The sequence below is a fragment of the Colletotrichum aenigma genome (genome assembly GCF_013390185.1).
Source record: "Colletotrichum aenigma strain Cg56 chromosome Unknown KSG_Cg56_contig01, whole genome shotgun sequence".
Classification (NCBI taxonomy): domain Eukaryota; kingdom Fungi; phylum Ascomycota; class Sordariomycetes; order Glomerellales; family Glomerellaceae; genus Colletotrichum; species Colletotrichum aenigma.
In genome coordinates this window covers 816063-836866 of record NW_023500907.1, presented here as the reverse complement: position 1 = coordinate 836866, position 20804 = coordinate 816063, and the positions used below count along the sequence as shown (strand labels likewise).

General features: G+C 54.6%; 5 protein-coding genes across 5 annotated transcripts; 4 read left to right on the top strand and 1 right to left on the bottom strand.

The window, feature by feature from the left end:
* Positions 1 to 980: 980 nt before the first annotated feature.
* Positions 981 to 2480, top strand: CGCA056_v000230 (uncharacterized protein; the record flags this gene model as incomplete). Its single annotated transcript, XM_037315491.1, has 1 exon — positions 981 to 2480. The coding sequence occupies one exon, from the start codon at positions 981 to 983 to the stop codon at positions 2478 to 2480; it is 1500 nt and encodes a 499-aa protein (XP_037184793.1).
* Positions 2481 to 4880: 2400 nt separating this feature from the next.
* ERG6-1 (Sterol 24-C-methyltransferase) lies at positions 4881 to 6080 on the top strand (the record flags this gene model as incomplete). The annotated part of the gene is made up of 1 exon (XM_037315490.1): positions 4881 to 6080. One exon carries the CDS (start codon positions 4881 to 4883, stop codon positions 6078 to 6080), a length of 1200 nt encoding a protein of 399 aa, XP_037184711.1.
* A 3517-nt stretch (positions 6081 to 9597) lies between these two features.
* On the top strand, positions 9598 to 14012 carry CGCA056_v000228 (ABC transporter 1; the record flags this gene model as incomplete). Its single annotated transcript, XM_037315489.1, has 3 exons — positions 9598 to 9705; positions 9948 to 10875; positions 10969 to 14012. The coding sequence occupies 3 exons, from the start codon at positions 9598 to 9600 to the stop codon at positions 14010 to 14012; spliced, it is 4080 nt and encodes a 1359-aa protein (XP_037184712.1).
* Positions 14013 to 14336: 324 nt separating this feature from the next.
* Positions 14337 to 15369, bottom strand: CGCA056_v000227 (uncharacterized protein; the record flags this gene model as incomplete). Its single annotated transcript, XM_037315488.1, has 2 exons — positions 14337 to 14887; positions 15042 to 15369. 2 exons carry the CDS (start codon positions 15367 to 15369, stop codon positions 14337 to 14339), a joined length of 879 nt encoding a protein of 292 aa, XP_037184701.1.
* Positions 15370 to 16135: 766 nt separating this feature from the next.
* On the top strand, positions 16136 to 17812 carry pvaA (Polyvinylalcohol dehydrogenase; the record flags this gene model as incomplete). Its single annotated transcript, XM_037315487.1, has 1 exon — positions 16136 to 17812. One exon carries the CDS (start codon positions 16136 to 16138, stop codon positions 17810 to 17812), a length of 1677 nt encoding a protein of 558 aa, XP_037184702.1.
* Positions 17813 to 20804: the final 2992 nt, after the last annotated feature.

Below are 20804 nucleotides of genomic sequence, written 5' to 3'. Positions count from 1 at the left end.
GAACGGACGTTGAGATCGAAGGCTGGCGGCCGCTGCGATGGCACATAAGCCTACGGGACCGCATCCCACCACTACAACCGTGCTGTCACGGGCGGCCATACATGCCAACGCTCCATGCCGCTTTTTGCCACATAGCATCCCGTGAGATATATGTTAAAGGGTTGCTGTGCAGGAAGTGGGCGGAAAACATGTGGTCCTAAACTCACATGAATGAAGCCCGTCGAAGGTTACGCCGACAAACTTCTAATCAATGCACTTTTCTATCTCAGGACGTTTTCAAGATCGCTTTGTATCAACGCACGGAATCTCCCAAGGCATATACCGATCCATGAACAAATAGCCTTACGCCAATTCCCTGTGCAATCTCCAATACTTCCGGACCTCGAAAGTAAGATTTTGGACTTTCCCGGGCTCGGCGCCGAAAGGTGGGTCTCCGGAGACCGTGGCGGGTCTCGGCAGTTACCGGATGTCGGCGGATGTCGGATCGCTTATCTAATCGGCAGCCGACCATGATTTAGGAAGGAAGCCCGCATGAACCGGCAACACGCCCAACTGCAGTCATCTGAAGCACACCAATTGACCGAGAACCCTGGATCGGTTTTTATCTATCTTTACTCGACGTCTATTTCAACCAGAAGCCATTCAAAGAACGCAATCCCAACTTTGAAACCAAGCGCTCAGCGTGTGGCGAAATTGAGTTCAATATTCGCGGCAGGCAGCAGCGTCAGTTGATAAGCCACGTGACTTTGTCATCCCACGTATGTTTGTTGTCTCTTTGATCCTTCACCGAAACTTGCCAAAATATCATATACTAAAGATTCCGAGTTGTTTTTAACGCATTTCTCAAGCTTCGGACTTTAATGCCCCAAGTATCTGGAAATTGACTTCGGAACACGTCTCCAGAATCCACACATGCCCCCGCCTTCGCTTCTCAAGATCAGGTCATTCTCAACACGGACCTTGTCAACCACTACGTCAAGATGACTGCACTCCTTGACCTCCCAGCCGAGATCCTGATCCAGATCGTCAGTCTGCTCTGCCCCCACTGTATTGTCATAAGCCGAAACTTGGGACAATGCACCTGCCAGGAAGAGCGGCCCAAAGACGGCAAGCGGTTCACCGCATCGGACCTCCTCCGTCTGGACTTGGCGAGACTATCGCGAACCTGCCGCGCTCTTCGAGACATTGCACAACCAGTGCTCTATCACAGCCCGAAGCCTGTTGTCGGCTATGAGCTCCTACTCGCGCGCACCATCGCCAAACGACGTGACCTCGCCCACCACGTCAAGGAGCTCCACCTCGGAAGATGGAGCGTCTACGAAAAAGACGTGACGCCAGAGCTACAGGACCTTTTCAACGGGATCATCGTTGAAGTAGGCGTTCCTCCAAGTCTTTTGGGAGAAGCAAGCAAGGAATGGCCCAAAGATTGGTTCCTGAATGGCGCCGAGAACAAGAATCCCTACGTGGGCTTCATCCCAGACATCACCAAAGGTAGTGATGCTAGCGAGTTCTTCAACAACCGTGTGCGCGTTGTCGATGCACTAATGGTCACCCTCGTATCTAACGTTGAGCACATCCACCTGCTCCCGCTTTCCGTTCCCAGCTTCCCGTTCTGCGCTCCGGGTTCTCTACCGCGGTTGACAGACCTCACGTTTCAGGTGTCAAACCAGGGAGAAGGTAGCAGCATTGACTGTGTAAAGGGGATTATTGATGCCGCGCCGGCGCTGGAGCGGATCCGGGGTCTGGGTATCAACGGCATGTCCACGGCGGTGACGCATCCGAACCTGAGAAGCCTCGATCTCAACAACAGCGCACTTGGCGCGACGCACCTTCAAGCTATCATGAACGGGTTCCCCAAGCTAGAGGTGTTCGGGTACGAGGTCGACACGCACATCGACGTCGGAAGCCCCGACGAGCGCGACGCCATCCCGAGAGAGATTGGCAAAGCACTGCTCCTCCGCAAAGACACCCTCAAGGACGTAGATCTTGACCTGGCCCGCTCGTCGATGTACAGACACAACTCGCGATTATCGCCCGAAGACGCGATGCCCAGCCTGAACGAGATGGAGGTACTGGAGGAGCTCGCGATTGACCGGGAGGCCATCTTTGTGACGAGAGACATGATGCCCGAGGCGTTGTGGGTCCAGATTGACGAAGATGGAATCGGGAACATGGTCGAGGGCGGGGAAGTAGACAATGAGATTGACGAGATGCTGCAAGCTCTGATGGACCCCGGCGACAGAAGGAGGAAAAAAGACTTGATCGTCGACTTTCTGCCGCCGTCGATTCGGTCCTTCAAGCTGTACGATCGGTACGGGAAGCTGTTCCCGGATCTGATCAAACTTGCAACGGAGACGCCCGAGAAATTTCCCAACTTGATGAAGGTCAGATTCTGGGGCTTCAACGAGGACCAACGTATGGCGTTGAGGGGATCGTTTAGAAGGGCTGGAGTGAAGTGCTTCCATGGAGGATACCTGTGATATCATTCAGCAGCGAAGAAAAGACATGAAGACGTGTTCTCCATGAAGCTAAATGAGGACCAAGTTGGCCGCAAGGCAACACTGCGACTCAACTGAATGACATGGAGGATAACATTGCCTCAGGCTTGTCTTGTTAGTCTTAAATGCCAATGTCGATGTTGCAGCTCTCGTTATTCCTTCATGGCCGTGCCTCGTTCATTGAACATGAGATACCTGATTGTTGTGAGCTTTTGCTATATTACTTGATAACGCAGACGTTAATGATATTTTCATAGGGAGTTTGACACACCTGGTGGACAACGAGAAAAGAATGTGGTAATTAAAGTTGGATCTTACACGAGGTTTTTTTTACGTTATTCCTCCAATGGGACTTCACGAATGGGGCTAATGAACAATTGATCGTCACTACATTAGTAAAATGAAAAACTAGCATCGTCATGATAGGGATCAGTTCTGGCACACTCTGTATGTTATTGTAGACATTTTGCCTGACGTTATTGGATCGTTAAATTAGAGTTTTTCCTTTCTACAGACAGTGATCAATGAAGCTGGTAGTATTTGAAGAAATTTGTACTTTGTGTAGCACGCACCGAGATGTTTTCATAACGGACGATGAGTTGTTTGGAGCAGAGCTTGAAAGACTCGTTCTGTCGCATGATGTCACCGCAGCAAACAGCGCCATTGGACGTACGACCTCTCAACTGGTTTGTGGCGTGATCAAGATTGCGCGCCCTCAACTGTAATACCTCGCAGGTTGAAGAGCTAGATTGTTCTGACCGACACATCAAACCGCTGCACAGGTAGCAAACATGCCACACCGACATGAGAATCTCATTTCAGATTTCTGGTTTTTCGCAGACAATTGAATCACAAGCTTCACTTAGTGATTGCTTACTTCATCAATCCGTACTAGCATCACCTTGGAGTGTTGAGCTAGTGATGCACGACACCGAGACATCCGGCAAGGGACCCTCAACAAACACGTTCATCTCATCGGAACACACTCCGTCACGGGCACAGCCACCAGCCGTACACAACACGGCAGAACCACGGCAAAAGCAAGGCACAATGAATCATCGCTGAGATTGCCATGTCTCCAAATCCCAACACAAGCTGAGACACACGAGGGACCGACCGGTAGTCACACGCGGACCGGCCCAGGCCCGCCCCGAGAGGGTTGGTAGGCACCTATGGAGTCAAGCAATCAAATCGATCGAGACCACCACCACACCACCCAAAAGAATTTAAGAAACGAGGCGAAGTGCGGATCATTCAAGATAGAAATAAAGCTTATTTCACAAAGCTCCATCGAGCCATTCATCGTGCCCGTATTCGCAACATCCGCCCATCTGTGAAGCAGCCAGCCCGCCACAAACGACGTAACCACATCCGCTGAGCCACCCATCGCGAAACACAAGCGGCCGCCTTGACCACACCCAGCCCGTGGTTTGTTACTGATTTGCCCACCCTCCATTTCAGCCCTACCTGCCCGGTTTGTTCAACATTACATGAGTGCTTGCATCTGACATGTCAAAAATTGCCAATAAAACTGGGGGGAGGACGAGGACTGGGATGCTGAAAAGGTGGGAAAAGGGCCAGGCCCGGCAGTAAGACGGGGATCAAAACACCACCGCCAGAGCGCCACAATGACGCAAAGTCCACGGAACACATGCGTTGCCAAAGGAGAGCAACACCGTCGAAACAGCGAGGGCGGCACCAAGGCCCCCGACCGGCGAAAGTGCAAACGCGACCGATGAAATGTAACCCTCACCGCCGCCCATCGTTTCACCTCCCTTTTGGCTGTGGCCGCAAACTGACAGACACGGGCGAAAGCTGGCTGCTGCACCCCCAAAGTGACTCACACGCCACATAGCCAGCCCCCCCTCCCCTCTTCTCTTCCCGGAGTCCGCCCTGGCCGATTTCTGACGAAGAGGTCGGGGGAGAAATTGCAGTGAGTCCATGTGCCAAAGAGAATTGCCCAACCCCTTAGCTGATGATGGGCTGGCATTAGCTCCAGCGCCGGACGGTCCTTTCCAATGGTCTGGTGATTTGCTTGTAAGGTCCGCTCGGAACTACCGGACGTCACTCCGTAGGTACCGAACGTCACGAGAGATTAGAAAGCAATCCGGTTTGCGGCTCCGTCAGATCTTGCTTTTTTTACGCTGATCATTGTAAACACATGCTGATTTAAAATAATCCAAGATCCCCATCACCTGTTTACTGTCCTGCTTTTCTGTTTCTCAGGATGCACACCGTGATACCCAGTTCGGCCTTCATTGATACTCGCGCTTCTTCTACCCGTCCCACGTCTCCCGACTGACACCGCTCTCTCATCGCCTCCCTTCCCCTCCCCTTGAATCCCTTACAAATCAAACCACACCACTAGACAGACCGCCCGCAATGTCAGCAGCAGCAGAAACTATCGCGCCAGCGCCAGCGCAACCGCCCACCGCTGATGTCACCGACACGCCCCGGAGCAGCTCGACATCGTCCGATGACGTCTCGACCCTGAAGCCCGCCGCCCAGACATCGTGGAAAAAGAACAAGAACGGCCTGCAACACGCGGCAATCAACCGCACCGCGTCGCCGAAGCGCTCAAAAACATTCTGGAAGTCGTTCAAGTACCTGCTCGACCTCACGCCGAAGCAGGTGGACGACTTCATGGCGTCCTACGTCATCTACAGCCTCGATTGGGCCGACGAGCGCCAGATGATTGAGACTCTGGGCCCGGACTACCACCAGAAGGTCGGCGACTGCTTACAGTCGTACTACGGCGTGCTGAACCACCTGTGCGCGCTGGGCGACGTGGAGAAGATGTACATCCCGCCGCTGATGGACAAGAAGGCCTCCGTGCTGGACAATCAGATGCTGTACGAGGAGTCAATCGCCCGGGACATCGGCCTCAAGCCAGGCGACAAGGTTCTTGACCTCGGCTGCGGTAGGGGCCGCGTCGCGGCGCACATGGCCGCCGTCAGCGGCGCCAAGGTAACCGGCCTCAACATCGACCCCAACCAGGTCGCGCAGGCGAAGGAATTCAACGAGCAGGTGGGCCTGAAGAACAGCTTCACGATCCAGGACATGAACGAGCTGCCCCTCCCGTTCGAGGACAACACCTTCGACGCATTCTACCAGATCCAGGCGCTGAGCTTGTGCAAGGACCTGCCACGACTGTTCGCCGAGTTGCGCCGCGTGTTGAAGCCCGGCGCCAAGATCTCGCTGCTGGACTGGGTTAGCCTGCCGGCGTACGACCCCACCAACGCCGAGCACGCGGAGCTGATGCGGCGGACGAAGCCCCTCATCGGCGCGGTGGGGACGCCGACCCCGCAGACATTCGAGAAGGCGCTGACGCATGCCGGGTTCACGGTACTCCGCTCGGACAACGCGAGTATTGACGGCGTGCAGGCGCCGCTGATTGATAAGGCGGACGTGTACTTCCGGAGTCTGCGGCAGGTCATCCTGGGGCTTGTCAAGGTGAGGCTGTTACCGCCGCATTTCAAGACGCTCATCAACCGGCTGTGTCTGGATGGGCAGGCGTTCGTGAAGATGGATACCATGAGGCTTGTGTCGACGAGCTATCGCATTATTGCGCAGAAGAACTAGACGGCGTTTTCGTGATGGAGCATGGTAGTTGTTATGAGACTTTCGAGTTCGTTGGAGATATGCATCCGCTGTTGCACGGCGAGGGCATCTTTGGGCGCTTTTGGTAGGATACCTCGGGTTCACTACGCTATTCCAGTTTTAGAGCACGATGTAAATAAGGCATCACCGGAAATATAATAATGAATAATTTCAAGAATTCATGGGACATTTACAAATAAATGTGCTTTGAACTCAGGAGTCCTGTAGCTGCTGTTTACCTCAGCCGAAAAGTCGATTAATATTCGATGAGTTGACAAGTACCACAGGCACCCTTAAGCAGCGACGTAGGTAGGAAAGAAAACTGCTGATGTTCTCATTTGGAGTTATCTTTACGATGCCCTAGGCCCATGCGAATCAGTACTAGACGATTGACATTTAACTCAGTCCAATCAGTATCACGAGTAACATGAGAAGCTCACTCCTCTACAATATGACACAGAAAGCCTCCTGAACTGTGACCTACATTTGCGGAAATTCTTATGAAGACCACGGCCATTTCATGACTCATAACGCTCATTATGACACCAAACTCGACAAGAATTATCTTTCTTGGAATATATTCAGTTGGCAGCAAGCAATTCTTAGTTCTTCTCTTCTATCTCATAGTGAGGAGCTGCGCTGGCTGTTCATCACAAAATTGTTATAGATGCATAGTTAGGAAAGGCGAGGAACTTTGTTATCCTTAGCACTTTCAATTCATGTTGCTATGAGCCAGTACAGGCTAAAGCCATGGATGCTATCGGCACTTACGATTTCTTTGGAGCTCGTCTTCAAGTGCGACGGTGTGTATAATGGTATTGAACTCACCTCTGCATATTTTCGAAAGCTGACAACAGATGAAAGGGCGAGCTTCATTTTCGGGGTGTCGCAATGCTCAATAGTCATCGTCGCTGGGCATAGGTACTTTGTAGTGAGCTGTGTTCGTACAACTGTTAAGAGCTCAACAGCTGCCTTGAGAAAAGGGCGATCTTTGTTGTCAAGCTGACTTCTGGGGAAATCAGCCGTACCGACACAAAGTTGGGATTCTTCAGTCTCATCGTGAATTGCTTTAAATAGACGCCCAGTCTACAAATAAATGCTCCCCTACATTAAACCCTTAGCAGAGTTTAATCACAGGCGGAGGCTTTGGCCCGGGTGCTGCCGTTCGATGGCAGGGACTGTAAATAGGTGCCAGGGTTAAGGTAATGCCACAGCACCAGCCTCATGTAGTTTTGTGCACGTTCATTTCCAAAGACATCTCATGTTCTCCCTCAGAAGACCGTTTCGACGCTACATGTATGCGGCTTAATCGCGACAACCTAACACCAACACTTACCCATAGCTAGTCTCAAGGTTGCCTACAGCCCGTGTCTCTTATCGAACCATAGTGGGTTCGCAGACAATGCAGCCAAGACCAGACGGCATGTGACCGCAACGATAGAAGCGATCACTATATTTCAGCCCGCCTGACAGGGTCCAGCTCTCCAGGAGCATGTTGCATCGATCTAGAACCACGGTGTCGGGGCGAACGCGTCGGGGGTCATGTGTCGTCGCCGACGCCTCCTCGAGAAGGTACATGATATGATAAGATTGATAAGATCAATAAGTCCGGAGCTCATAACTCAGCCTCCTCAACCCCTTCTCTCCTTTTCTATGAAAAAAGGAGTTCGGAGAAAGGGTCGATTCATTTCGGCTGTACCGTTTGACAGGTCACGCTGCGCCAGGATTGACGCCATATTTAGTAAGACCTGGGTCCACCGTGAACTCGGACTGCGAACGTGGCCTTCAGCCCTCTTGTTCGGCGATCGAGCCGGTCGGTCATCAAGAGCCGAAGCCGTGTGGGTTTTTAAGAAGTGCTGCAGAAGGAAGTGCGAAATTGCTTCGAGAATGATGCGAAGCTTGGAAGCTTGCAAGCTAAGCTGGCCCCCGGCTCCGGAGACCGGACGGGATGCAATACCAGCTGGGAAAAGCACGATCCCTGTTTGCAGTGAGTCGTGGCTTGGCTTTTTTCTCTCAAAAGCGCGGATCAATCCGCCGCGGCCGTTGAATTTTGTGCGGGAATCGCTTTTCGGTTTGTGGTCCCCCGGGCGCTAGCTACCCCCCATCGGATGCAACAGTGTGGCGACCAGAGGAATAGAAATTCAAATCATGAACAATCGGGGCCCGTATGCATCGCTCGCCACTCTCCCGTTCACTGTGAGAAGAATTGTGCATCTTTGCGGCATATGGGTGAGACTGGTGAAGGAGCCGGCAATGCAACATAAGCTCCAGTCCAGACGGGCCTTAGCTCTTGTGCAACCATTCAATCCCTCCCCTACCGAGCCCAGTTTAGGAAGTTGGAATTAGCGAAGGGGCAACGGGGGGAGGGACTGGTTGTGGAGGGGGGCAGATCGATTCTTGTAGTCATGACAGAAGAGGGCTTGCGTTGTCCGTACGTAAACAACGGGGTAGGCCAGCCACAAGCCGATCCCTGTGAGCGTGTTTTCCTAGCTCCGCGCGACCGTCACTTTTTAGTTTGCTATCTTTGCTATCAGATCCCAACCGAGGGAAGGACATCAACAGAGGGGGAGGGGGGCCGCTCCGATCCGAGCCTCCTCCTGACCAAAGACAACTCGACAAGCAAGCCAACAGTTCTTCTCCCCTCGGCATCCCATAGTCCACACATCCTCGCGTTCATGGAGCAGCATGCGGCCCAGGGTTTACGCATTGTCAAGGGAACATGGCTGCGCAACGCCGAGGCATGGGTTCCGCATAGAAAGCCCACCAACGCCAAATTAAACGGGCTAGCGACATTTGCTAGCGTCATATCTAATCAATCAGATCATCTTATCTGATCACACCCTTCACCACATGCTCGCTCATGACTGGCCAAAGCCCCCCTTGTCCGGCCCATTCCCAAGTGCTCCATTGCAAAATTCTTCCACCTCTGCAGCGGAGAAGGGTACGCAGTAAGAAAAAAAGGGACACCGAAAAGACACCCTGATCGTCGTGCTTCTGATAGTGGTGCCCCAATGCCACCTCCCCAAAGGAACAAAAAACCATAGTAATAGTAGAAGAGAGGAGAGAGGCGCACAGCAAAAAGACCGGCGTGCCCATATGTACGCTTCTCTTTTGGGCACCCATATCCGCAGCAGGCCAAGCACCGGAATCGGCCACCACATCGCTCGCTTCTTCCCTGAGCTGCAGTCCCTCTTTGGTTCGCATGTGCCCTTGTCAACCCGGTTGATTTTTTTCTCCACGCGAGGAAAGGAAACGAAGGCGCAAAAGACGCCAAGAGGGAAAAAGAGAGACGCCGGCTCATCTTGCCATTCCGAACCTTTTCAAGGTTGCCTTCTTCACTCTTTCCAACCTCTTTTCACTCTTTTCCTCTCTCTTCTTCCCCTCCCCTCCCCTCCCTCTTTGCCGCTGCCCTGGTGCTGGAATCGTCCGACGGACCCCCCCCAGCAAGAGAGGATAAGATCTGATCTGATAAGGAATCCTACAGACAGACCGGCCCAACATGGCGGTAGCTGAGAAGCAGGAGCCGCCCCCCGAGCAGACCGCTCCCTCGGTCGAGGAGCCCAAGACGGCCGATGAGCCCAAGAAGTTGACGGAGGCAGAGATGCCGGTTAGTCTTTCCCAAATGCTGCTGCTGTTGTCGCTGTTTTGAGTTGGGCTGCATGCGATTGAGCTTTTGAATGCGTGCTGTGGTCGGCCCGGCCCGCAATCCCTCAACACCAAAATAGATCTTATCGGGCGGCATCATCGCCGCAGCATCATGTCTCATGACGCAGCTCTCAACTCCAAAAACTCAAACACAACAGCCTTCATTCTCATCCACTCATACGTGACTAACGATACAATGCACAGTGGCACAAGCAAATATTCGTCTACTTCCGCCTGCTCTTCGCCGCCGACCCGACATGGCTCGACGTCTTCCTCATCATCTTCGCCTCCCTCACCGCCATCGCGGCGGGCGTGCCGTTCCCCCTCATGGGCGTCCTCTTCGGCCAGCTCGTTGACAACATGAACTCCGCCACCTGCGCCGCCGAGGACGGCGTTGACGCCTTCGCCTACGAGTCCGCCATCAACGACAAGGTCGTCAAGACCGTCGCCGTCGGCTGCGCCGCCCTCATCCTCATCTACAGCTACATCCTCGCCTGGAGCATCATCAGCCAGCGCCTCGCCCAGCGCATGCGCACAAAGTACGTCTCGTCTCTGCTCAAGCAGCCGCCGTCCTTCTTCGACAAGCGTGCCGCCGCCGGTGAGGTCTCGAGCAGGCTGCACGGCGACATCACCGCCATCCAGTCCGGCACCTCCGAGAAGGTCGGCATCATCCTGGCGTCGCTGAGCTTCTTCGTCACCGTCTTTGTCATCGCCTTCACGAAGCAGCCCAAGCTCGCCGGCATGTTGGTGTCCATGTTCCCTGCCTTCTTGCTGTCGTCCTTCCTTGGAGGCAGCTACATCACAAAGTACTCCGGCATCATGACCCAGGCCGCGGCCTCCGCGTCATCGATCGCGTCCGAGGCGCTCTCGCACGTGTCCGTTGTCCAGGCTTTCGGCGCCGGCCCGCGTCTCGAGGCCAAGTTCGCCGACCACATGATTGATGCCCGCAAGGCCGGTATCAAGAAGGCCTCCGTCGCCGCCGTGCAGGCCGGTCTTCTCTACTTCATCGCCTACGCCGGCAACGCCCTTGCTTTCTGGCAGGGTTCCATCAAGATCGCTGACTCCGTGGCTGGTCGCGGCAACGGCGCCACCGTTGGTGAGATCTACGCCGTTGTCTATCTTCTCGTTGATGGTAAGTTATTTCCCTCAAACATGCCGTGTGAACTGCAGCACCATTTCTCTCTGTGTGTGTGGGCATCGTGCTAATTGCTCATCTCGTTTCCAGCCTGCATCATGCTTGGCTCCATCGCCCCTATCCTACCCGTCCTCGGCGGAGCCGCAGCCGCGTACAAGCGTCTCATGGAGGACATTGAGGCTCCCTCGGAGATCGACGGCACCTCGGACGAAGGCAAGATTCTCCCCCTGAACGACCCCAAGGGCATCACTCTCCGGAACGTCACCTTCGAGTACCCCTCGCGCCCCGGCCAGCCCGTCCTCCGCAACGTCAATCTCGACTTCCCCGCCGGCAAGTACACGGCCGTCGTCGGCCTCTCCGGCAGCGGAAAGTCCACCATCGCGGCGCTCATCGCCCGTCTCCAGGACCCCAACGAGGGCGCGATCCTCCTCAACGGCACCGATATCCGCGAGCTCAACGTCCGCAGCCTCCGCAGCTTCATCAGCTTCGTCCAGCAGGAGCCTTCGCTTCTCGACCGCTCTATCCTGGAGAACATCGCCCTCGGTCTCATCAACTCACCCCAGGAGGCGCATCAGCACCTCAAGCCCTTCCTGAACAGCCACCAGCTCGCCGAGATCGCCTCCAAGGGCAAAGATGCGCTCACTTCCATCGACGGCTACGGACCCGAGGTCCGCGAGATTGTGCAACTGGTCCGCCAGGCCGCGGAGCAGGCTGATGCCGCTACCTTCATCAACCGCCTCGACGACGGCTACGGCACCATGGCCGGCCCCAGCGGTTCGCTCGTCTCTGGTGGCCAGCGCCAGCGCATCGCCCTCGCCCGTGCTCTGATCCGCGACCCCAAGATCCTCGTCCTCGACGAGGCCACCTCTGCCCTTGACTCTGCCAGTGAGAAGCGCATCCAGCGCGCCGTCGAGCAGGCCGCCACCGAGAACCGCACCATCGTCTCCATCGCCCACCGTCTCTCCACCATCCGCAACGCGGACAACATCGTCGTCATGGAAGCCGGCGAGGTCGTCGAGCAGGGCAGCTACACTGAGCTCATGGCCCGCGAGGACGGCGCCTTCGCGCGCATGGCTAGACTTCAGACTCTTGGTACGACTGACCGCGCCCCCAGCGCCGGTTCCGTTTCTGGTGACTCCCTGGACGCCTCCACCCTCAAGACCGACCACGTCATCAACGAGAAGGTCGACGACGCCGACGAGCCCACCGAGAAGGCCGCCCTCAAGAAGGAGAAGAGCAGCAGCGAGTGTGAGGAGGAGAAGAAGGAGGACGACCCCGGCGTCGGCGAGCCCAAGCCCTACAGCGCCGTCATCAAGGGCCTTGCCCACCTTGTCAAGCCCTCGTACGCCTGGTTGATCGTCGCCATGATTGCCGCCACCATCGTCGGATGCACCTTCACCGGATCTGGTCTCATCTTTGGTTTCACCGTCGGTGCTCTCAACCCCTGTGCCAGCACCTACGACCGCATCCTCTCCATGGGCCGCTTCTTCTCCGGTCTTCTCTTCGGCCTTGCCTGCATCGAGTTCTTCGCCAACTTCTTCGCCTGGTCCTGCTTCGGTGTCGTCGCCGAGAAGCTCCTCTACTCCGTCCGCGTCCTGTCCTTCCGCTCTCTCATGGACCAGGACGTTCAGTGGCATCAGTCTGAAGGCCGCAGCCCCTCTGGTCTTCTCACCATCATCACCAAGGACAGCGCCGCCATCGGTGGCTTCTCCGGCTCGACCATCGGTACAGTCTTCGCCATCTGCGTGAACGTTCTCGTTGCCGTCATCCTGTCCCACATCATCGCCTGGAAGATCGCCATTGTCTGCCTGGTCACGATCCCCATCCTCCTCGGCTCCGGCTTCATGCAGCTGCGCATGCTGGCCCGCTACGAGGAGCGCCACTCCGCCGCTTTCTCAACCGCTACCTCCGTCGCTACCGAGGCCGTCCAGTCCATCAAGACCGTCGCCGCTCTTTCCCTCGAGAAGGAGGTCATGAACTCCTACAACCGCCTGCTCCTCCCACCCCAGAAGCAGATGGTCCGCGCCTCGGCCACCACCAACATCTTCCTGGCCATCTCCAACGTCACCGGCACCTTCGTCAACGCGCTCGCCAACTGGTGGGGATCCCAGCTCATCATGAAGGGCGAATACACCCAGACGCAGTTCCTCATCATCCTCGTCGCCATGCTCATCAGCGCCCAGCTCTGGGGCACCATGTTCGCCCTCGCCCCCGAGTTCTCCCGCGCCCGCACCGCCATCTCCCGCATCATGAACGTCATCAACCTCGGCAAGAACGACGACCTCTCCAAGACCGGATCCCAGCCCAAGCAGCTCATCGGCGACCCCAACACCCAGCCCGACCCCGAGGCCACCGGCGAGTCCAAAGCCAAGCTCCCGCGCCCCAACGCCGGTGGAGTCAAGGTCACCTTCAAGAACGTCTCCTTCTCCTACCCCTCGCGCCCGGACGTGAACATCCTCGACAATGTCTCCCTCACCCTCCAGCCCGGCACCTTCTGCGGCCTTGTCGGCCCCTCTGGCGCCGGCAAGTCCACCATCATGAACCTCGTCCAGCGCCTCTACTTCCCGACCGCCGGCAGCGTCCTCATCGACGGCCACGACATCGCCAACCTGCCCACCTCCTTCCGTGACACCGTCGCCATTGTCCCCCAGGACCCGACCCTCTTCGACGGCAGCGTCCGCTTCAACGTCAACCTCGGCTCCGCGCCCGACACCGACGCCACGCAGGAGGAAATCGAGGAGGCCTGCAAGCTTGCCAACATCCACGACGTCATTATGGCCCTGCCCGACGGCTACGACACCGAGTGCGGACCCTCCGCGTCTCGTCTGTCCGGCGGTCAGAGGCAGCGTCTCGCCATCGCGCGCGCGCTTGTCCGCAAGCCGCGTCTTCTCCTGCTCGACGAGTCCACCAGTGCGCTCGACGCCGCTTCCGAGGCGGCCCTCCAGGAGGGTCTGGAGCGCGCGTCGCGGGGCACGACGGTGCTGGCTATTACTCACCGTCTGCACACCGTGCAGAAGGCCGATGTGATCTTCCTCGTGGAGGGCGGCCAGATTGTGGACAGCGGAAAGCACCAGGAGCTGATGGACAGGAGGGAAAGCTACAGAATCAACGCGATGCAGCAGATGTTGCAGTAGAGCAGCATAAAGGGTTGAGAGAAATGACTGTTGAGAGTTTCGATTCGTTGATTGGGAAAGTGGGAGGGAAAAGCAAAAGCAACATCACATTCACATTGCATGGGACATCTGCATGGGACACCCGGAAGGAATGGGGGTGGTTCTGAACAAAATTGCATTTTTTGTATAACTCATAATACCTCAACAGCATTGTTCTTGTTTCGATAGTTTCAGCGGCATATAGAAACCTGATTTGAAATGAATTTTGAAGGGCTTGTCTTGAGTGATTAAAGTGTTACAAGCGTCTACCAGCAACGACATTAAGAATCTAACCACATTAAGCGTCTAAAGTACCTCTTGATGGCAAGGTTGACACTTGACCTTCTTTCCCCCTCTGTACTTTTCATCCATAAAAGCCATCAACTCATAGCGGCCTCGGAATCCTCTGTCTTCATCACCCCTCACAAACGTGATTAACAGGTTGCTTCTAACTTTGCTCATCGCCAGCAAAGCATCCATGTCGATCCTCTCGTCCTCTCCCTTGGTGATCGTCACTCTCTTGAGCTTCGGCGCCCACGAAGGGTTCTCGCGTACCTCGTCGAACCAAGCGCCCGTCGCCCTGAGACAGTTGGTGGTGAAGATCTCAAGACGCGTCAGGCTGGGGCAGTGCCGACAAAAGGCGGCAAACGCAGCGTCCCCCGTTTTTGAGGCGTAGGGGAGCTTGAAGGCGCGCAGCGCCGGGCAGGCCTTTGCGAGCCTGATGAGGTCGGCGTCGTCGACGTCCACGTAGCCGTCATACGGCTCCCTGTAAGGATCCATGAAGACGAGCTCGATGCTCCAGAGTTTCTGGCAGAGGTTGGGGAACATGGAAACGAGGGTGTCGATGTGTCTGTCCTCTGGCTTCGAGTTAGCGAGCATTCGTTTGGGTGTATATTTGGAGTTTAGAGTGGAGGCACAGGTCATGATGTGCAAGGTTGATGTCAGAGGGGGGAGAAACGTACTTTGTGAATTCATATCAAAACCCAAACACTAACTCCCTTGTAGCTGTACCGACCTGGGCTTCGAGGTCGCATTGAAAGATATACGAGTTTCCTCCGCTATCGCCGTGGAACATGGCAACCTTCTCGCCCTTTTGAGTGAAGCTTTTTGGCGGTCGCTGGAACGAGCCACCCCGCGGCTTCGTCCGCAGAGCTGGATCGTCCACATCTTCGTCCTCTGATGATGGCGACGACGAAGGCGGCCCTGGGTCTGGATTCTTCGGTACAACCTTCGCCGCGCGGGCCAGGGCCTCTTCCTTGTCGATCTTGACGAAGCCGAAGGCCGATAGGGGTCCCCCGAGCTTCGATGGTGTGGATTTCTTTGTGCGGACGGGCGGCATGGTTGCGAAATTTTTGCTTTACGAATAATTGTACGATACAGAGACACAAGGAGGACTGATGGGAGATCCGTAGGATTAAATTGTTTCTGCGCTGGGTGCGCAACGAGTGGGTGCCCATTTCAGGGGGCAGGGGTAACGCGCGACGACGCGTCAACTAAATTGATTAGATCGCGTGCGGTTTTTAGGCTTTGTCCGTTCAGCAGCTTTGATTGTCTTTCGATATTGTTTGCCAGGCGTAACGTCAGCCACGTCTGGGCAAGCGTAGCCTCATTTGGGGTTTTGGACCCCAGCCGTTTGCTTTTTTGCTTCTTATGGTAGCGCTTTCAGGGCTAGCTGGGGACGCCGTTGGAAACGAACACAAGTTGATAAGCCCCGTGCAACCAACAGTTCTCCATTGCAAACATATTCCATGTACAAAAAGAGGGGGAAAAGGGTGCTTTCTTCTTCAGCTTACCACACTCTCTCGGAAGACCCTATTCGGGCAAACTTCCATGTGACTGGCGATGAGCATCCCGGCGCCTACATGTCGTGTAACCTGCCGTGCCGAGAGCTTGGCGGGCAGTTGGGAGAATCGTCGGATATCGGCGACATGATGCAGCCTCCATGGTTACATTGTTATCAGTTAGCTTCTCGCAGGCTGCGCAACTCATGATACTCATTTTACTTCATTGATGATTGTCATGTTAATTTGGCGCAACTGTCATTCAACCGAAAACCGAATCATCTTCTACACCCCGCGCCATAATAATCTCTCGCTGTTCCCCAGATGACCTTATCTCCATACCGCGTAAGGTTATCCGGGATGCTTGCCGTACTCTTCCGCATCGCTGCGCTTTTGGCCACAGCTCACGCCGCGACGCCGATGCTCCCCGGTGTCTGGGCCGGCTGGGGCGGGAGCATCCACAATCGGCGGATGGCGGGGCCGGACGCCGTCATTGCCCAGAAGGACGTCGGCGCTCTGATCAAGACTTGCGAGCAGAGATACGAACCCGCCGGCGTCAGCGCCTCGCCGCTCGTTGTCGATGGTATCGCTTACTATCCGACCTGGACCGGTCTTCTTGTCGCCTTGGACTACAAATCATGTCATGTGCAGTGGACGGCCAACATTACCCAAATGATTCTTGACTTCGCACCTCTGACTGATATCCAACGGGCATCGGGCGTCAACCCCGTCTGTCGCACCTCGCCTGTAACTGACGGCGGTAACCTCTTTATCGGAACTCTCGCGCATGCTCTTGTGCTTGCCATCGACAAGGAGACAGGCACTCTCGTGAGCCACCTGCAAATTGATAACCATCCAGTCGCCATGATCACACAGTCTCCGACTTGGTATGCAGGCCAATTACTTGTCGGAGCCTCATCGTTCGAAGTGATCAGTGCTTCGCTGGCCAACTACAATTGTTGCGATCACGTAGGCAGCATGAACTCGGTTGCCTTCGAGGGCGACATTCTAACATTGCAATGGAAGACCATGATGATGACGCAACCTGAGAATTTCACAGGTGACCCGTTCTCCGGCGCCTCTGTCTGGGGATCCAGCCCTGTCGTCGACTCAGCTCGCAACTATGTCTACATCGCCACCGGCAACACTCATTCCGTCCCTGACGAAAATGCCGCATGCCAACTCGCCCACAGCCAAAATGGCACCGTTTTCCCCGATCCATGTTTACCCCCTGACATCTACCAAGAGTCAGTCCTCGCTCTAGACCTGGTAACCGGCAGCATCAAATGGGTACGGCAACTCGGCGTCCTGGATGCGTGGAACTTGGCATGTGTGCTCAATCCGCGCGGCGCCGAGTGTCCGCCGGTGGTGGGCCTCGACTCGGATTTCGGCATGGGACCGACTCTGGTCCCCGGAGCTGGCGCCAAGACGCCCAATGGTAAAGACTTGATCGTCATTGGACAAAAGAATGGCAACCTTTATGGCATAAACGCCGAGTCTGGAGAGGTGCTATGGTTGACCAAGGCAAGTCCCGCGGGTCTCGAGGGCGGTCTGAGCTGGGGCGTTGCTGCGGACGACGTTGCGGTCTATTTCACCGCCATCAACAATGCTCGCAAGCCATACGCCCTCGCCAACGGCCAGATTATTCAGAATGCCGCTTTCGGTGCAGCAGCTCTTGCGGACGGCAAGATCCTATGGCAAACGGCGTCGCCTAATGACACGGCCAGCATGATCGCCCCGACGGTTGTCAATGATGTGTTGGTAACAGGCTCAACGGGCAGGACGGGAGAGAACGGGTTTCCTCAAGGGTCCGGGTCCTTAGTGCTTTTGGACAAGTTGACGGGGAAGGTTCTGAGGGAGGAGAAGTTGGCTGACTTCTTCAAGGGCGGCATCGCTGTTGCGCAGAACCATCTCATGTTCGGTACGGGGTACTGGAGTGGACTGCAGCCACCCTTTGCCGGCGGGTTTGAAGTGTGGAGCATTGAACAAGAACTGGACTAATTAGTTTGCAATTTTTTCTTGGAAGACCCCGTTTGGAAGACTCGGTTTCGTGACAGGCCTGTTGAATATGGACTAGTAGCACCACTATCTGTTGTTGCCACGAAGTCTGGGAATGGATGCTGGTCGACATTAATAATCCCCTCACCTTCAGCAATCGTTTTACATCCTAAGCCAATGTATCAAGCTGTCGACAAATCGTTACTGGCAGGCTGGCGAGGCTCTCTGAACACTGGAAACTTCACGGAAACACTGTTATGCAGAACCAGTACTTCCCGGCATTGTATCTTATCGGCAGCTTTCTGTTTACATGAAGAACCACAAAAAGTACCAGGCACCCCCGTTGTGTAATCCTTTGACCCGGTTCTCCCCACCCGCGGTTACCCCGTGGGGAGGAAGTACAAAAAGTGGGATGTTTCTCGCCGCCGGGTTGCGTTCCGTCGGGCATTAGGAGCCGCTTAAGGGCCGCAGTTCGGGTCCTACACCAAGGGTCAGGGCTGAAAGGCATCAACAGCGTGTAGGTGGCTGGTACTTACCTCAGGGCAGCTTCCTCCAGGAGAAGGGCCAGAAGAAGCCTCTCTAGCTTCAACTCCGTCCGCGGCCTGATTATTGGTTAGTACGAGGTATGCGTGGTCAATCAAGTTCACTTACGGCCTTGTTGGGCACCGCAGCGGCGAGCGTAGCGAAGAAAAAGATGGCGATTGTCTTGATTTGCATGGTTTCTGTATTGATCGAGTTGACTGGGTTGATAGAATAAAAAAACTGTCGCCAAGCGAGCAACTTCTCTCAGTTTAAATACTTTTCTACCTCAACCGTGTCTCGCTTTCAACAGAACCTCTCTGTCCAGCCTAAGACGAGCAAGCTTTCTGTCACAGTTGCCGATCACCTAGTTGAGTTTGAAGAGAGTGGAGCAAGGGGTTGTCGATTTACCGGTCCAAATCGAAGAACTATAGTCCGCCAAAGTCCGGAACTCTCCGGGCATGCCGAGATACAGAAACAACGGCCTCTTACAACGCGCTTCGTATGATTGCGCCTCCTTTGTCTCTCGCGTTCGCAATTCCGCGGTACAGATCGCATATAACATGGGTGGTCCTTGGTGTATGGGACAGACCGTCTGTCTACATGTAGGTTCCATGCGGCCCTGCGTGTAGACATAGTAATACCCACAACTTCTTGACGTCATGTCTGCTGATATGTGACATCCGATTTAGCCGCAGCCGCTGATCAGTTCCCACCCTGGTTTTGGGATACAGGAGTTAGAGCGAAAGAAAAGGAACGGCTCAAGCTTTATTGGATAAAAACCGAAGAGTATCCCATCGGCTGCAACAAGACACCGGAAAACAATGTGCAGAGAAAAGGGAATGCATTCGGAAAGGCTACGCGCTTTAGACAATAACATTGAACGTACAGGTATGTTCAACTCTGAAATTGGAGAAAACTGGGCTTCTGTGGGTAAGTCTCTGCAGCGTTGCGCAACAGCCGATGGGATAGTTTCTCGAATAGTAGTCGATGCTCTCAGAAGTTGCCGAAATACCAAACTCAAATGTAGCCGTTTATGCTTTGTTATTTTCAGGTTTTAAACAAGCCCATGGCTCAATTTGTGGCCTGGTGGGTACGTGGCTCTCGCACTCAATTGAAGTCCGAGACCGAGCGACAGGTCAATTGACTGAATCGTGCGCGACATCCATCCGTAATTATTCCAACCAGAACTAAATTAAGTCGACAGTCAGCAAAGTAGATAACATAAGTATCTTTCTAGCTACGTTGAACTATTGTCTTACGTGCTGGTCCCAGAGACTGATAAAGAACGTCAAACGGCAATGTCCCCGGCTTGTCGCCGGCAGTACCTACTGAAGAGTAACCATGGCTTCTGCAACAACCAGACCCAAGTCGGTGAACACAGTTGAGGGGGTTTCGTCAAAGGTTAGCTGGTTGACAGTCACCTCATCCATCTTTATAATTGCATCTATTGCGATCTCAATCCTGTTTCAACACACGAAGCCCAGCTTGCAATCAACGCCTCTGGTCACTACCATCGTTTCTTATGACCCCCTGATTATCCATATAGAGAACTTCTTGACGCCGAATGAGGTTCAACACCTTCTGGGTCTTGCGTGAGTAACTCTATCCACTGCCCAGTTACCACTATCGGGGACTTTGTGCTGTCCCCTACCACCACGCACATGCTCTAGCTGTTGCTGACACGGACTCTCGACGCAGGCAAGACCGCTACCAACGCTCCACTGTAATTGACAACGACACTGGGCGGCATGATAGATTAGCATCCGGTCGTCGGAGCTCGACGGCCATGTTACCACGAGGCGATGCCGTCGTGCAGTCTGTCATATCGCGCTCGGCACGTTTCCAAGGATTCGTTTCGGAAGACCAGTTTGAGCAGATTCAAGCTACCCGATATCTTGAAGGTGGTGAATATGTGCCGCACTACGACGTCCTCTCCACTCGCCGTCATTCAGAACAAGAAGGAGCAGAGGTGACCGCGAAGAACACCACAGGTCGTTTCGAGAGGCTGACAACCATATTCTCCTTTCTCGATGACAGTTGTGGGGCTCACTGCGGCACGCAGTTCCCTCGAATTGCCATCGACTGGGACTCGGAGGACAAGAGGTGGTGCGAGATAGTTGACTGTCAGGCGAGGACACTGACGTTCCGACCACGAGCAGGAAATGCCGTGTTTTGGAAAAACCTTCATGGTGACGGCTCGCTTCACGAGGACACTCTTCACGCTGGACTACCCGTCCAGAAAGGCAGTAAGATTGGGCTCAATATTTGGATGAGAGAAAAGCTATCATGAAACGGCCTGATTTGCCTATAGTATATCAATTGCGGGTGGACTACAGTGCATGTACATATGATAAAAAGTAACCCTAATTTTTTCCAACGTTTGCTCAACTATGAAATCCGATTTTTGCTAAAAGAAAGACGTCGATCTTCTTGAGTAATATGCAGTAGGCTTGAACCCTATAAGCGCCTGTCC